General features: G+C 40.2%; 1 protein-coding gene across 1 annotated transcript in view; it reads left to right on the forward strand.

The window, feature by feature from the left end:
- me1 (malic enzyme 1, NADP(+)-dependent, cytosolic) overlaps window positions 1-17,644 on the forward strand; it is an 88,785-nt gene extending 71,141 nt beyond the window's left edge. The window contains exons 6-14 of the mRNA XM_042425140.1: window positions 2,918-3,021; window positions 12,078-12,187; window positions 12,309-12,406; window positions 13,226-13,339; window positions 13,996-14,101; window positions 15,711-15,853; window positions 15,982-16,155; window positions 16,675-16,773; window positions 16,934-17,644. Of these exons, the coding sequence (XP_042281074.1) occupies window positions 2,918-3,021; window positions 12,078-12,187; window positions 12,309-12,406; window positions 13,226-13,339; window positions 13,996-14,101; window positions 15,711-15,853; window positions 15,982-16,155; window positions 16,675-16,773; window positions 16,934-17,101 (1,116 nt within the window). The 3' untranslated portion in view covers window positions 17,102-17,644. The remainder of the gene's footprint in view (window positions 1-2,917; window positions 3,022-12,077; window positions 12,188-12,308; window positions 12,407-13,225; window positions 13,340-13,995; window positions 14,102-15,710; window positions 15,854-15,981; window positions 16,156-16,674; window positions 16,774-16,933) is intronic.
- The last annotated feature ends 257 nt before the right edge of the window (window positions 17,645-17,901 follow it).

Below are 17,901 nucleotides of genomic sequence, written 5' to 3' on the forward strand. Positions count from 1 at the left end.
GCTGTTTGTGTGTGTGTGTGTGTGTGTGTGTGTGTGTGCAGTGGGTGGGCTTTCACAGGTCCAGGCTAGTCTTGATCTCTGGTCTCGTTTTACTGCTTCTTTAATTCATAATTAAAAAAGGCTGCAGTTATATTCTTAGCTCAGAAAGTTGAGTTTTATACCCTCTCATCAAAAGTCTAGTGCCACAAACACAGATTATATATTATTTTCCTGAACTTTAACAGTCATCGGTTCGGAAAAAGGTGCAAGTGGAAGGTGAAAACGGAGCTTCTGTGTCTCCAGCAGGCATGAACTGTGAAGCCATACACGAGGACTAATCCCTTCTGATAGAAAAGGGGCTGTACAACACAAAGGACAGCTTATCCAATCAACAGTAGATAATCTGGGACACAACGACAACTCATGTCAACAGTTCAGCACAGTGTCAACGAGGTCAGTCCACTTGAATCTCCTTCGTGAACAAGTCACTTACAGTGCAGCTCCAAAGGCAGTTTAGTCCCACAGTTTCCAATTGAAGACACATTAGCAGCATGAGATGAAACTCCACCGCAGAGCTGAGCAACTTCTCATGACTCTTACAACAGTTTTGTTCTTTCTCCTCACATGCTGTTGCATCATTTTGTGAAATTACCACCAAGCCCTCTCTCTAATATCTGCCCACTTTCTTGTGGGATCAAATGCAAATGTTTTGCTTGTTTTTGTAAGTTTAATTTAGCCATCTCCTGACTATTACTGTCCACTAACTGCCTGCCAGGAAATGAGACATCAGCTTCAAATAAATATTGCTTTAAATAAACATTTTAAATAAACCTTCTTGGACATGGCAGCTCTTGACCCTGCCATGGAAAGGTGGCTGCTGCCTTCTCCAAGTCATGCTCATCTTAGTGGCACCCTGTAATTATCCATCGTCAAAATCTCTGGGAAGTAAAAGTTGCCTGTCTTAGTGAGGCATGTCAACAGCTCTCCACCCTTTGGGATCGAAATTCCCTGGAAGCCAAAGTTTGCAGAGTGCAGCAGATTAATATTGTGAGTCTATCTATCTGCTTGTTGTACGGTTGAGACACAGCCATGTTATGTCAGGCAGGTGCACCATGTCAAACATCTGATGAAATAAGTACAGACAGCCTAAAGCAAAGTCTGTAAGCAGTCTATCAATGCTAGGAGGCATTTACTCCCACCTAATTCATCAGTCTTTCTTCATCTCTGTGTCACACACACACACACACACACACACACACACACAGACACACCTTCCCATCAACCTCTGTTCTTAATTTTCTCACTTCCCTGCTGCATCCTTCTCGTTCTTCAAAATACTGTGGTGCAAAGGTCAAAGTTCACTGGTGCTCCTCCTTCATCCCCTTCAAGCTGAGTGTTAGTTCATCCTTTGAGGGACTGCTTTGTTGATGTAAATGTAAAAAACAGTGCCCCAACCTTGTTTGCTACAACCTCTATAGTCACATATTTACATTCCTCATTCTCATTCATCCACCTGTAGAAACTCAATGAACTTTCCTCTATTTTGGCTGATGGAGTGGCGGAAATGTTAGAGAAAAATAACTTTTGAATAAAGCCAGAAAATGTTTTGTTTTCAAGGAATGTATGAGCTGTGAATGTTGCAAAATTATACCTACTACCAATTGTTCATTATTACCAGAGATGAAGCAATGCACACATCCAGTGTAATGGTGATCTCTCCTATAAAGCACGTGAAATTGATTGACATTACAGTAAAAATAACATTTGCATCAGGGTAATGGTTTGCTGTACACGGAGACGTGTCTGCAGATTGTGTGTGAACTAACAGGAGCAGTCGGATCACACATGTGGTTCACATTATAGCAGAGGTCTAAGGTCTACAGAGACACGGGTACATCTGTGTGAGGATGTGCTCACATACTGTATATATCTCTCCTCTCTCTTTAATTTTAACATCTATCAAATGTCAAGACTAGACACAAAGCACAGACACAGACTCTTCAATCTGTTTCATTCCCTGAGTTCTTCTGTTGTTCCTGGTACAGAGGGGTTTCTTTTCTATATGAGCATGCATGAGATCCACAATTACACACACCTCATTTTTTAATTGATAGATTGATCATTGATGTATCTATCTTTAGAGTACAATACAATAATTTGATTCCTTGATGTCATCGGCCTGTAAACTGAAGTGGGCGGGAGAGTACAGGGCTAAATGAATCTTAAGGATAGAGTGACTGACCTCTGACCTTTCTCTCAGAATAAGGCTAACAAGGTTGTTTCAAAATAAAGACGTAAAAGCCTACGCTGCCCACAGGTTTAGGTTTCACAGGTTTTTTTATTATGCACCTGCAAGATCCTTGAGCAAGATACGTCACCTACCTGCAGAAAAAAAAGCCTCACAGTCCTCTTGCATGCCCTGGTGTTTCTTTTAATTGGTAAAATGTGTTCAAATGAACATGAGAGGAAATTATGTCATGTTGGTAGTCACAGCTTGCATTTCACAAATTTAGTGAAACAGGCCTCTGGATCTTTACCAGGCAGGAAGGATTTTATAAAGAGATGCTTTTGAGTTGCATTATGGGAAGTAAGGGATCCAGTGTTTTTGGATCTCTCGCAGTCCCACAACTTTATGGAAGTGCAATACTAAACTCCAGGACTGCCCTTTTTAAGTCTTAATTTTGTTCCCTATTCACTTGAGGTTCCATAAAAAGGCTTTACAGTGCAGTTGACACGCAAGAGCGATACAATTCAAAGTCTTAAAGGTTGATAATGAAGTCTAAATATATGTAAGCACAGTTTGGTAAATTTAGTGGTCTGTTTGCAGTTCACTTACATTACATTACAGACTTTCTGTGAGATTTTAAACATTTCTTCTTGTAGAAACATGGAGTCTCACATCTGTCAATCTTCCCTCTGCCTCCATGTGTTTTTCCAGGCGCTGCTGAATGATCCTCTCTACATCGGGCTGAGGCACAAGAGAGTGCGAGGCCAGGCCTATGATGACCTGCTGGATGAATTCATGAAGGCTGTGTCTGACAGGTATGATCGTATTGGTCTTCAATTCATCATTTGCCCACTTCCTTTAGGCAATCTGTTATTGTAATTCCAGTACAGACAGCACATGGAGCTCTTAAAAGAAAACATGTTAAGCAGTTTAGCATTGTTATGCTTGCAGTATGATGCAGCCAAATCTTGTGGGAGTCATGGGTCTGGAACGTAAGTCACCGGTAATAGTTTCATGGCAACATCGGCTCATTGAAAAGTGATCAGAGTGTCTTGGTAACCATCAGAGCTATTGATTTCATTGGCATGAATCTCTCTAGACAGATGTTTGAGGACAGCTAACCAGCTATTCAGAGGACTGTTGAACTGTCAACAACTGTACCACTTGTATGAGTTTAACTCTTGGCAGCATAAATTTATCTCTTCTGAATTTGTCAACAATGATCTATCAATAATATGACTTGTTTATTAGTTCACATAAGTTGACATTCTTCGGGGATGAGATGATTTGCTTCTCTATTTGTTTGAAACAGGATATTTAGGGATGTAATACTTGATCAAGCATTGAGAATATGATCATGTAAACTGAGATAGTTGGAGGAATAGTGGGGGAGTCATGGTTTGTGGAGGAGTCTGTTTTTTTTATCTATGTTGACTCCAGTGGTTCCAGTCCACAAGAACGGTGGATGCATAATTCAGACTTGTGATGTCATGTTGACATGCTAAACCCTGGATCGCAATAAGAGGTTAGCTTTGCCTTGTTTGAATTGGAAGCACGGCAAGGTATTCAAGTGTGTAATATTCCATATTTTCTCTCATTTGGTTTGTGTACACTGATGTTATCTTTTCCTTTTCTCTGGGATGAAATTAGATGAGTCACGTAATGTACTGTCCCTCAGGGCTCGTACCTTATGAGTTTATTACAGTCCTGACCTTGATGAAACTTGTGTATACCTTTGACTTGCTTGCATGCAGACATGTCTTTGTGTCCCTCTCTGTCATGGAACCATCACAGCCACACACACATGGGCTTGGTTAAGCCTCATCCTAACCCAGAGGGACCGGAGTCCAGAGGGAGAGGCCTGGGTCTGGGCCCCCTCCAGCTGGCAACAGGAAGCCATGACTCTAATAACCGGGTGGCTTCTCAACTACAGGGAACAGCGATGCTTTTTCCCAAAAGCAGCCAGATTGGCGGAAAATGAATAATTATGGGCTCAGAGATTGAATGAATGATTACAGCTCTACAGTCTTTTAAGTAATATTCACATTTAGTTTTCTAAGAAACTAAACATGAACTCAAATACTCCAGATTGACTCATCATCAGTAAGCAGAAGCCTGGAGACCTTTTTAATCCACCATTCAAGAAAACCTCTTAGCTGAAACAGAATGGTTAGTGATGCAACTGCGCGTTTGATTTCAGGCCAGGGCCCATTCTCCAGTAAAATATAGTCAACAGGTGCTGTCTTCTGCTTTTGTCTTCAGACAGAAATGAATTATCTCATAATCTTATAGTTCCCAAACACACCCAAGACACTTAGAGAAGGATGAACGAAGGCTCAACATTTTGTCACATTTCGTCACATTTAATTCCCAAATGCAATTTTGTTGGATTTCTCTGCAAAGGTGATGATGAAACTGGAGGGATGTGCTGGAACTGAAAACCCCACACAAATAGTAATTTACAGAGCAGCAGTGCTTTAAGTCACATAGCAGTAACACATCAGCGTTTTTTTTTTTGTTCTAAATGCCTTTCTATTTGTTTCTAATATGGCTTAGTTACATAAGTAGGAGCATGCAGTTTTTAAATCCCTTGGTTACCTTTATGTTTTCAGCTTCACTAGTGTCATGAATCTGTTTTGAACCCATATTTTAACCAAGGAGAAATCCCCAACACATGTGTGCAAAGTGCAATTTTACAGTTTTTATTGCAGAATTTTCCCAGCTGGTCTGGAATTTAAACCAATAACTTTCCAGTGACACTTTTAGGCTCCAGCTAAGTGTTCAGAATAAAAATATGTTAAAGGATTTCACCTTTCTTGCAGAGTTAGATGAGAAGATTACCACTCTCATGACTTTTCTGTTAAATATGAGTAACAGCCAGTACCTGGTTAGCATAGCTTAGCACAAAGACTGGAAGCAGGGGAAACATCCAGCCTGGCTCTGTCCAAATGCAACATCATTTGACCTCCAGTACCTCCACAGCTAATAATTTAACATGTTGTATCTAGTTTGTTTAATCCATACAAAAACCGAGTCTAAAAATATAAACTTTTGGTTTTACAGGGAGTAATGTGTTTGACGAGTATAGCTTCATGGATTCTGGTCACCATGAGGTTGCCAGGCAACAAGCAGTATCTCAGTACCCCTGTTTCTAGTCTTTATGCTAAGATTTGAGGGCTGCATCAATCGTCTCATCTAACTCTCAGCAAGAAAGCAAATAAGTATATTTCCCAAAATGCCAAACTATCCCTTTAAAGCATAAGACATTCTATATTTTTCTTGTTGTCATCAAATCTAATGAAAACCAACAATATATTTGTCCTCTCACTACTTTCTGACTTCTCTACCCTGTCCGTGCCACTCAGCCCCAAGTGCATTCCTTTCTACTGAATATGTAATTGTGTGAAAATAGGTCAGAAATACTCTACATATTTTCATTGTTGAAAAAGGCTAAGTATTAAAAGCTGGGCACTGTAGGTTTCAGCAAACACTCTAAATTTGTGGAGGACTATATTCAGCTGGAGATTAATGCACATTTGGTGCTCTACTGAGTGTTTAACAGCAACAGTATGGTGTACTGTGTGTGGCACTGCCTCAAAATAAACTACAGTAACCATGTTCATTGTACTGAGGGAACATGTCACCCAGTCCAGTGATGTGGCAGTGGAGCTTTATGGCACAGAAGAATTAGCAATATCAGGCTTTGGCTAGTTAGTGGTTTGTTAGCCATTTGTGGTGATATAACATTGTCAGCTTTATTGTTTAAAGGAAGTGTACTTAAAGTATTTGTCGAACTTATGTTGAAGCAATCCATCAAAAGTATTGTTTAAGGCAGCAAAAATGTGCTTTACGTACTAGCTGAAGCACATTTCAGTCACTTTCAAAACTCTGTGTCATGATGTCACAACCGTTACTGTCATAAATGGTTATACAGTATTTGACAGAAAGTGTGTTCTCCCATACAAATCTGAGTAGCAAACAAAGACTACAGGAATGCCATCAACTATTTTAAACTCTTGGCACTGAGAGAATAAGGAACAGACAGACCAACGGATAGATGGATGGATGAAAGGAGCAACAGAGGAGAGGAGAAAGAATGCAGAATGCGTCATTGTCATTAATGACGGCTCAGGGATTTGAGAAATAATGTGTGCTGAGAGATGCTGGCCCTCTGGAGAGCGAGAGGGGGGCTGGGGATTTATTAAGGCCTCAGCCCTGAAGCCCCGTGGGGATGGCGGTTAACAGACAGCCTGTATGTGTACACAAACAGGAATATGCACACAGGTTCGACAGCTGTGTTTGGACAGAGCACCCTTGTCTGTGACCTTCTTTGCAGAGGTCCTCCCTGGCTCACTGTGGCCCTCATGAATGCACTCCAACGAAAAGAAAAACACTTCACTCCTTCTCCTCTGTGTCTAGTCTCCCCCTCAGTGCCGGAAGTATATATGACATACACCTACTTCCTATTAGCTGGAAATTCAGATTTCATCAAGTCTCAGATGAAGCGATTACGTTTCCTGAAGGAGCTGGGTCACTCGTTAACTCCCTCGTCCTACAGATTGGCCCAGACATAACACCAAATGTCTGAGTGATTTTCCACATGGGACAATGCCTGTCATCTCTCTTTTTCATACTATCAAACATTAATAGTAATGTCACAAGCATTTACACTCAATATATTGGACTGGTTTGGCAGTGAGCACCAGAAAACCCCCCCAAAAAACAGTAAGTACTGCTCCATAAAACAATGAATCTAAGTATTTTTCTTTCATTCTACACCCATATTATTGTGGCAAGTCATAAATCACATAAAAATAAAGGTTTTAAGCACAAAGGAGCTCTGTTGTTCTGGAGGCATTGATCAGATAGTTTTAACAGACTCATGGCAGAAAAGGTTTGACTAGTGTCTTGGCTGCCCGTCTGGTTGTTTTCTGTTTCCAGAGGTTTCAGGTGTGCAAATCTATCCATTAGAATACCTGCTTTCATATGATCATCTAATGTGAATGAATAATGATGAGTGGAAACTGGTGCTGTAATGGAAAATGTTACATTAGTGTAAGAGATGATATGCTCACAGGGGAGGAATTGCAGCTCATAATGAGGAGGTGACGAATTGCAAATCAAGAACACAAGGAGAAACAGTAGATGTGAGGTTGCGTGTAGAGTTGCAGTGAAACAATGAGGCTGGTTTTATATGCTTTTCTGAATGTATATACCATGCCTCCCACTGTGGGACAAATAGGTTTACTATCAGTAAATGATTAAACAAGCATTTAAATGAGCTGTTCGATAATTGTTCACAGCTAGTTCACAGTTCAGATTGTTGTTGCTGATGGTTTTGAATTAAGTCTCGATATGGTTGATGATGGTGTCCCACAAGGATCAACATTAGGCCCCCTGCTACTTACTATAAATAAATAATATTTCCCAAATGAGCATTACAGCATCCATTTTTATGCTGATGATATCATCTGTTATGTCACCGGCTATATTTCAGTCCATGCCTTCTCCAGGTCACAGTCTGCTTTTCACAACCTCCAGACCTCTTTCATTCATTTCATTTGTTCTAAAACACAAAAAGATAAAATGATTGCATTTCACAAGAGGATAAAACTTTAAAGTCCCCACTCTAATCTGTGGTCTCAATGGAAATCGAATGTAATCTCATCATGTATTTTTTGTCTCATTTGTTTTGTTCCCTGAAAGTGGGAAACCTGAGTGGCTTTATCAGAGTTTGTACTGGGTTTTCACTGTCACTGTTTACATACTTAAGCAGGTGTAGGGAGCATATTTCTTGCCTGTTCTCTCATCCCAGTGACAGATATGAGCGCTTTCCCACCGGGCCCTTTTCAGTCTCGCAACTCACCGACCAGACACTGCTGTTGACAAAGCACTGGACAAAGAGACGGAAAGTGATCTCACTGCCAAATCTAGACAGCAGGGTTAGATAGTTTCTTTTCTTTTTTCATAACAGCCATGAGAGATGGGACTGTTTTACAGTTACAAGACTGAAGTCTTGACTGAAGTCCCAACCAGTCCTGAACTTTGGTTTATAGACTGAAATCATAATGCACTCATTGCCAAATTTATGTAAATTTAAACTTCTAAAAATGTATAATTTGTAATAGTAATAAATAAACAAAGTTCGGATAAATAATTTATTTACAGTCCACCAATCAAACCTATGGCATAGGTACTCATGATATGAGTCTCCGGTTTAATCTATCTGTTTTACCTTTTACCCTTTACTGTATCAATTAAGATATTAAATAAAATACATTGGAATAAAACAGTTTCTGCATTTTGTTTATTGCAAACTATGGTACATTTTATGTGAGCTGAATTACTCTCTCAATCATTTATTCTTGTTCTCCCTGAGTCTGTTCTCTGTCCACTGTTCAGATATTAGTACATTTCTGACAGCACAGTCAGGAGTAAGGTCTGTGTTTTTCATCTTTTGGGTGTGCCCTGTCTTGCTTGGGTTACTGCCCTTGATACTTTAGCTTAGATACAAAAGCAAATCCTGCTTCTTTGTCCAGGGTTTTTTTTATTCAGCTGGCAAAGAGGTGCTTTGTGGGATTTTGGCGATCCATTCAGAAGGTCGTCAAGGAAAGACAACAGACTTTCAGGCAGAATAGGGACCACGAACACAAATGGCCTCCAAGAAGAGCTTTGTTCTAGGCAGTGCACACACACACACACACACACACATACACAAACACACTGTGTAAAACACTCCCCCTATCTTTACTGGCTCAGGCCAAGGACCAAAGAGCTTACTGAATTGGGAAGATGTTCCTTTCTTTCTGCAACCCCACAACCACATATAGTCACTCTGTAGTTTATGGTCAGTGGATACCCATAAATATGTGTGTATTCACAGCTCAGTCATTCTCCAAGTCATGTAAAAAGTCTCTGATCTTTTTCATCTGTCAATTTTCTAAAGGAGAACTATGAATTCAATGTCTGACAGTCCACATTCTGTAATCCTGTCTTTGCTGTATGATGAGAATAGTTGCAGCATGTGAGCATGACTCTTGTGTTCTCATGCACTCTCACATCCACCTCTTTGGACTTTAGGCATGAGGAGATTGGTTCTGCATGAACTGGTGTGACCTCTCCAGTTGCAAGCTGCACCAAACCATACCAGAGAGCACTGCACTGGCAATAGGGCAAGGCCACATCTATCCTCGCCTGTCTCCGTCTCCTAAAGCCCCAACACAATGAAAAGTTTATAGCTCCCTTCTTTGCCTCATTATTCCTCCTCTTCGCACAGGCTCCCAGTGCTTTAGTACTGCTCTCTGCTTGATAGAAAACACATTTCTCCCCTCAACACCACTGCTGTGTTGGCAGAAAGTCAGCCAGGCTGTCAGTCTCTGTATTCGGCATTGGTGTCTTGCAGTGTGGCAAAGGAAGGATAAACACTGACCCAGTGATGGCACTCTCTCATCAGGACATTAAGTTTTACTACAGCTGAACTCAGGTCACTTCTCATCCTCCATTTCTTTTTTTTTTCCTCACTTCCTCTCATCTTCATCGTCCTGCAGCTGAAGATTTAAGCAGTTTAGCAGCCACTGTAACAAGTGGGAAACCACTTTAGAGAGTTGTACAATAACAGTGCAAACGAGGTTCCTTTTCCCTATGAGATATGAGGTGGGGTTTTATGAAAAGACTGAAAAAATAACACAAGTTCCACATAAACGGCAGTGAACTGAAGGAAAGCATAAAAGAGAGCAAGCAACCTCAACTGTGAAAAACAAATGTGATGAAGGATTTCACCTCTCTCTGTTCAGTTAACTGACAGCGCTGCAGGTGTGTGGGGGTTTTGGGACAGCTTGCTGTGTTTGCTTGGCCTGTCCCCAATTTCCTCCGTCGCTAACTCACTGAAACATGAGCTCTGGTGTTTTTAATACAGGTTTCAGCAAACCTCGCCCTCCTCTCATTGTTTCTAGCTGAGAAAAAGACTTCATAAAATTATACTGCTTAAGTATGTGGTACCTATAGTGTCACATCATCCAAAGGACATCAACGTAGTCATCCCACATATCTCCTGCTTGTATTGTATTAATCTTATTTTTAATGCAATTTGTACAAGAATTTTCCTTAAACAGAATACCTTGAAGTTGTTTGATCTCTTCAGCTGACTATGCACTAACCCCGCCCCCCCACTGAAACGGTAGCAACCATAACTAGTCACAGCAGGCAAGCTTTAAATTTCTCTACATGCTGAAGCGATGTGAATGGGGCTGTAGTACCAGATAATATAAAGAGTTTAATGGGTAGTGTCTTTTTTTAGCCTCTCCAAAACAAAAACAACAAAATTGTAGGGAATGGATTAAACTGTGTGTTTGTCTGCTCGCTTCACTCTTTATTGGATTTGGAGAAGTTTACAGTCCACCAACCCGTGCTAAACTCATTACCCGAGATAGTGTTATGTTTGCAAACACACTAGTTAGTCTTAAAAGCCTTTTCTCTTGTAAGTTGTAAGTTCTCTTGCAAACAATGAAAAAATCTGACCTCTGTCTTGCTTGTCCAAGTATGTAAGCCATGCAGCCAAATAGGGTTACGCTACATTACAAGAAAAAGTCTGATCTTCTATTATTCCTTATAATACTTAGGCCTTAGGTCTTAGGTTACTTGGGTCTAACTAGCTCTCCACTGCAATACGAGAACAATGCTGTTTTTCTATTTAAACGCCTTCCACATGAATCATCAACCAGTGAGAATGCTGATTCTTTTTTTGCCTGGGACATGCATCTGGCACGATATCATGTGAATATCGATTGAATATTTGGCATTCTGTTTTCATTGGAGTCAGCCGGAATGATTAAAAAGTCAGCCTGAGACTGCATTTTCAACTTTAGTTTGTTTAGATAACTACAGCTGATCAAATCTACTAGTGACATTTGAATGAAAAAGTGTGTCCAGACTTTTGACTGGTGCTGTATACAATAGCCATTGTAAAAAATCTCCATTAGCTTAATATGCAGTATTTTTCTTGCATCTATTTGCCATTAGCTTTTCAGTCAGAATCACTCTGCTCACCTTCACCCGGTCATTCTTTCCTTTTCTACTGCTGAACACCAGGCTTTCATCTTGTAGATAGAGCAGCAGTTGCTCTGCAAACATCCAATAAATTCCTGAACAAAAGTTCCATCTGTTGAAAGCCATGGGAACTTGGAATTCCTCCTTGTCGCTGCTAAATCTAATTTACAGACTCATAACGCTGAGCTTATTTTTGTTGTATAAGGCGTTATTGGCATAGGCTCCTGTGTTGCTGTATTGACTATATATGATGGGTGGTCTTAAGAACATCTCATAAAATTGAACACTGCTGGTTTACTGGGAGACTGGGTGGGCTCTGTGTTCTTTCCTTCAAATTTTTCAAATTTTGAGTTTTTGTGATTCTGCTCTTTTGTGGAGGATTGACCTCCCTCACTGAAACTCCATTGTGAGGTGCTGTCATAGAGCTGGAGAAACAGGTGTCTGCTTGTCAAATGTCTATTAAACAAAAACTGTGTGCAGCATTCTGTAATGTTAATTATCACTTCAAAAACCAAAACCACCAAAGAGTGTTTTGTTTTCTATTTCATTTGAAACTAGAGACAAGCCAGCATCACCCCTTTTCATTTCTCGTCCTGTGCTGCATAGTGCAGTGGGAGAGCACCCTCCTCAGGACTGAAACAAATACTTTGAAAGCAGATGCTCTTGCTTGCATGTGTGTACTCCTGTGTGTCGGCCTGTGCACTAAAGTTTATCAAATTATCCCTCACCTTTTAAGATAATTAGGCTCATTATCTCCTTTATTTTTCCAGTCTTTTCAAGCTCTCTGTTGGTTCAGCCAGATTAAATGTAACTCTTCTGTTTTCAGGTACAGCATGGACTGCCTGATTCAGTTTGAAGACTTTGCAAACATTAATGCTTTCCGTCTGCTGAGCAAGTACCGCAACAAGTACTGCACATTCAATGATGACATCCAAGGTAACTCCGCACACACACACACACACACACACACACACACACACACACAGTCATTGAGGAAAAACTCAAATTTTGGTACCAAAAAAATTGTCATTTGATGTTGCTCTATAATCTCCTTCAGGTACTGCTGCAGTGGCAGTAGCTGGACTCCTGGCTGCCCTCCGCATCACCAAGAGCAAAATGTGTGACCATACTATAGTGTTCCAAGGTGCAGGGGAGGTAGGTGTAGCACACTTAAAGGAAGACTATTTAACTTTTGGTAGTAGCATAATGGCACCCTGGTGGACTAGGGCTATATATACAGATGGGTGACAAATTAAAGGAAAAACCAACATAAAGTGTCTTCGTAAGGTGTTAGGCCATCACGTGCTGCCAGAACAGCTTCAGTGCGCCTTAGCATTGATTCTACAAGTCTCTGAACTCTACTGGAGGGATGAACACCTTTCTTCAAAAAGATATTCCCTCATTTGGTAATTTGATAATGGTGTACTGTCTCAGCAATTTCAGTTACACAACAGGTCTATATTAAGTTTGCTAACTAAATTTTGCTACAAGACCAGACCAGACCATACCAGACCGTACCAGGTCATACCAGACCAAGTAAGGTTAAAGCAGTGAAACCCCTGAGTGTATTGAGTTGAGTGAGGGTGTGCTTGTTTTGGTTTTTCAAGTGTTTTTTTTTTTTTTCCTCCTCTTCTTTCAAAAGCTGCTCATGCTCTCAACATGCTCTCTCTCTTCTAACAAGAGATTCAGACCATTAATGGTGGTGGAACATACTGAATGCTGTTAAGAAAATGTTTTACCATATTGTATTTGTATGCAGTGGAATGATTTCAGTTTATAATTACATTATATTTATTGTAGTGTCATTACTCAAGGCTTTCTTTAAGATGTGTATATGAGCAAACTAATATAAAAATAAAAAAAAATTGTGATTTAGGATCACACAACCTTTGATAATTGTGCTTGTAACTGGCATGCTAAAGCTGTCAAAGCTGGTGTGAAGTCATTATGAACAGCTCATCTCTCTTCTTGCAGGCAGCAATGGGGATTGCTGAGCTGATCGCCATGGCCATGGAGAAGGAGGGATTGGCTAAGGAGGAGTGTTTGAAAAGGATCTGGATGGTTGATTCCAAGGGCCTCATTGTCAAGGTGTCTTAATAAAATAAAGCAAACACACACACACACGTATAAACACATGTTCACATTCACACATAAATACACTAATGTGATCTGACTAGAATAAACAATCCAATAATGTTAGAGTTGCTATTATGTGTCATGGAATCTTCAAAAAATGTTGCAGGAAGTAGAGTGGAAAAGGCAAATAGAAAAAAGAATTAATCACAAAAACAAGTCCCGACATGCACAAAACATCACAGATTGGTTAGGTTAGGAATATCTGAGGATGGATTTTCCTGACCAGTTTGCCATCGGAGCTAATTTGCCATGGTTCATTAATTTATATGACTGAGGTCTTTCCTTGGATTCACTGCAAAAAGCTCTCCAGAGGTTGAACATTAGCATCTGTTATACCTCTGGTTTGTTCACATTATCCATTTTATCCAAGCATCAACTGTCTTTCTCATCCCTCGATTTCTCCTCTTCACTCTCCTCATCTCTTCTTTCTGGGTCCTTTTGTCACTATGCCAATATGAGCACTTACGAGAAATGTCAGTGCTAAACATAATTGTGAGCAAAAACACAGACTCCACACCTTAAAACTCAACCATGTTTCCTAAGTGTCTGATGTTTCCATAGATGGTCTTTAATGTCCTCCTCTTCCTCTGCTCTCTCCAAATCCTTAGGGTCGAGACCACCTGACTCATGAGAAGGAGAGGTTTGCTCATGAGCACCCACAGATGAAGAAACTGGGAGATGTGATTAAGGACCTGAAACCCACAGCTATCATTGGTAAAACATCAAGCATTAATGTGATCATAAGATCCAGTTTGACATTTTCACAACTGCTTGTTAAAAGGATTTGTATTTCAGAGATGACACTGGGTGGGGCTCATGTCATATCAGAGTTATCACTGGAGTTTCAAGATATGAAAGTGGATATCGTGTTATATTGTCACTACATAGTATTTTAAGCCTCATTCCACCAACTCTGTAATAATAGATGCCATGAACGCTCGCAAATCGTAAAAATGGTAATCTTTCCCGTCTCTGAACATCCACTCCATATGACATGAACGTGGCATTAGCCCCAAGAATGAAAATAGCCTCACCATAGCCCACCAAGAATTAGAATAAGCCCAACGGCAGTCTCAACAAGAAATTAACAGATTTTTTTGACAAATCATGTCTGATTTGCTTGTTTTGTCCCATTCTCCAGTTTATCTGGTCCAGTTGTGCCCCAAATTACCATTATAACCTATACACTGAAATTACATGGGTGAATTTACTGTTTGTTGCTCACGTTGCTGAGTTAGCTTTGGTTTGCTAGCAGTGTTATAAAATACATACATTCACCATCAAACGACCTCATCAAGAGGAAGAAACTTATGAAAATGAGACATTGAAGACAGGCAGAAAGAGAGAGGATAGCGGAGGCAGACCGCCTGTGACAAGCTACAGTAGCTTCAGTGCTGCCCACTCCTGGCAGTGCTGTTAGCCATGTTAGCTGGTCGGTGTTTCAGATTAATGAGTGGCCTTGTTAACTGGTGACCGTTGGCTGAATGCATCCGTGGTTGATTATAGTTGAAAACAGGAAGAAACTGCGTACATTAAGTGGTCACAAGTTAAACAGACAGTCGGCAATACACCTTTGGTAGCTTCTATGGCCATGTGTTCTTACGCAGTTCGTACAAAATACAGGCAGCTTTCACACCGTGTGATTTCACAGTGGCAAAATAGCTTAATGATTCAAATATGAGCCACTTTTTCTACAGTAATGGTATAAAATCTCTTATCTATAGTTGTTGTATTTCCCACATAAATAAAAGTGCCTCTTGCTGAAGACACAGTTTCACATACACACTTACCTAAGAAAACACTGATGAGATAATTGACAATTTGATTAAAGTTAAGGGCCTTCACTTGGACACCTAAAGTTTGTATTCTCTTCTTGTTTTCAGCAGCTGCTGTCACTACTGAACACACATGAGTTCTATCTTCCAGTCAGATTAGAGTGCTGAATATTTTTTTAACTAAAAAAAGTGTGCACAGCAGGCATACAAGAAATTGACTTACAAATATCACAAGTAATAAAGTTCTGTATTTACCACAAAATCCGTAGCCCCAACAATAAATAAATAAGTCAGTATAGTAGCCCCAGTAAGAAAAAATCTTTGGTGCTGCCTATGGCAAGTGATTGTTGAAAGGAGAGGGTGATAGTACATTCTCAGACTTTAAGAGAGACTTTAAGGTCATGTGCAAAGTCATTTACTTAAGACAACACACCCAAAAATGTTATATATATCTAAAGTTCAAAGATGTAAGTTAGAAAAAAGTTAGAAAAGAAAAAAAGAAAAAGAAAATATGGAATGTATTGCATATTGATGGCTTTCTGTCTCAGGTGTGGCAGCTGTTCCTGGAGCTTTCACTGAGGAGATCATCTTGGACATGGCGTCTTTCAACGAACGTCCAATCATCTTTGCTCTCAGCAACCCGACGAGCAAAGCCGAATGCACTGCTGAGCAGTGTTACACATTAACAGAGGTACTCAGAGGACAGCTGGTGTCTCGTTATATCACCATACTTGGCTACAAACAAATTCTGTCATTCATCTCTATTGAAAAATGGATGAACAATACATTTATACATTACTATACCACCTTGTGCTGCAGGGGAGGGGCATCTTTGCCAGTGGCAGTCCATTTGACCCTGTCACCCTGCCTGATGGGAGGACATTCTACCCCGGTCAGGGAAACAACGCCTACATCTTCCCTGGTGTGGGCCTCGGCGTCACCGCTTGCACCGTCCGATGTATCACTGAAGAAATATTCCTTACTGCAGCAGAGGTAACACACTGGCATTTACACCACAGACACATGAACATTACATGAGTTACATCATCGATCACTCATGCTGTCATCCAAACTCTTTCAGGCCATAATAGAATGAAAACCTTGTGTGCCTTGAGCCCTTCAGGGTAGATTATTGATGACTTGTTACTATATAAGTGGGTATAAAAACAACAAATAGCTATAAACAAATGAAGAACTTGAGCATGTTTACGAGCACACTAATGCCACCGTCAGACTGATCTCTGAGATCATATTTGAAACTTGTTATGTTATAATAATCTCCTCCGCCATATTTAAACCTGCATAATTCCTTTTTCCCATTTTGGTTCACCTATAATCCTTTAATTATCTTCTGAGCCAAAATGTGAAATTCTCTTCAGACCACCAGCCTCTCTGCATCAGTCCATACATTTAGCTGAGCAGTAAATTTGACTTGTGCAGCACATATAAGCATGTTATTGAATATCCTGCTCTATCATTTGTTACCTGAGCTGTGAGTTTACTGTTTCACAGGCTCTTGCTGAACTGGTGACAGAGAAGGACCTCGCCGAGGGAAGACTGTATCCTCCTCTCAGCTCTATCAGGGATGTCTCTCTCAAACTGGCAGTCAAGGTGAGAGCTCAGCAGACACACACTGAACATTAGATTTCTTTCATCATTTCAATTTGAGTTGATTTTTTTAGAGGATTGTGTTTCTTAACTGGTTAGATTACAAATATTTCACCAAATGAAGCTGCAAAAAATGTAACTGTCCAAAACTTGTGCATTACAGATCATTGAGTACGCCTATGAGCACAACATGGCGACACTTCGCCCGGAACCGTCCGACAAAGAAGCATATGTGCACTCGCTTGTTTATAGCACTGACTATGACGAGTTTGCTGTGGACTCGTACCGCTGGCCAGAGGACAGCATGGTGGTCCAGTCATGCAAACTTTAATTCACTTGACAGAGACAGAACGTGCCCTCGAGGGGCAAGATAACTACTGACGTCCAATATCACCACGAGACGTGATGTTGGCATTTGAAAGAGGATGTGTGTAGAATTTTCTCTTTAATATATTACTGTGAAATTAATGATGACGACACATTTTACTGGAAGAAAAAGAGCCAATAGTGTTCACCAGTGATGTTTCATGCTTCTGGTGGGCCTTATGAAAGAGGTATTCAGCTTTATGTCTTGTAAACCCCCCCCCAAAAAAAATAGCAATGCACTTCACTAAATTAAGTTATTAAATATTTCATAATATATAAAGTACAGACAAAAGGGAAGTTAATGAAATGTGAAACAGATAGCAGTTTGCAGAACTTATGAAATATTGCACTAATGGCTGTTATCACATTACATGTTGCAATAATATATATATAGGGAAAATCCTTCACAGGTTACTTTTAATTGTACTGTAATAGGGAGTTACTTTGTGACTGTGTCAACAAATATCCAAAAACTCATTGTGAAATAAAAATGTTTTTGATTAATGTTTTCAATGACTGATTATTACATTTGTACTGACAAAGGGAAATGATGCAGTGAGTATTGGAGTATTGGATAAAGATATTTGTCAGTTTGTCTCACAGATGTTCCTCTTACTGACGTACACTTTGGGAATCTTTGTGCTATTTTTTGTCATCTGTGTGAAACAGAACTTACAGACAATGTTTAGTCTCCCATTGGCACCATTTGCCTTGATTTCCTATTACTGTCTTGAAAGACAAACCAGAGGCCAGGTGTCTTAAATG

The sequence above is a fragment of the Thunnus maccoyii genome, chromosome 10, assembly GCF_910596095.1.
Source record: "Thunnus maccoyii chromosome 10, fThuMac1.1, whole genome shotgun sequence".
Taxonomy (NCBI): Eukaryota; Metazoa; Chordata; class Actinopteri; order Scombriformes; family Scombridae; genus Thunnus; species Thunnus maccoyii.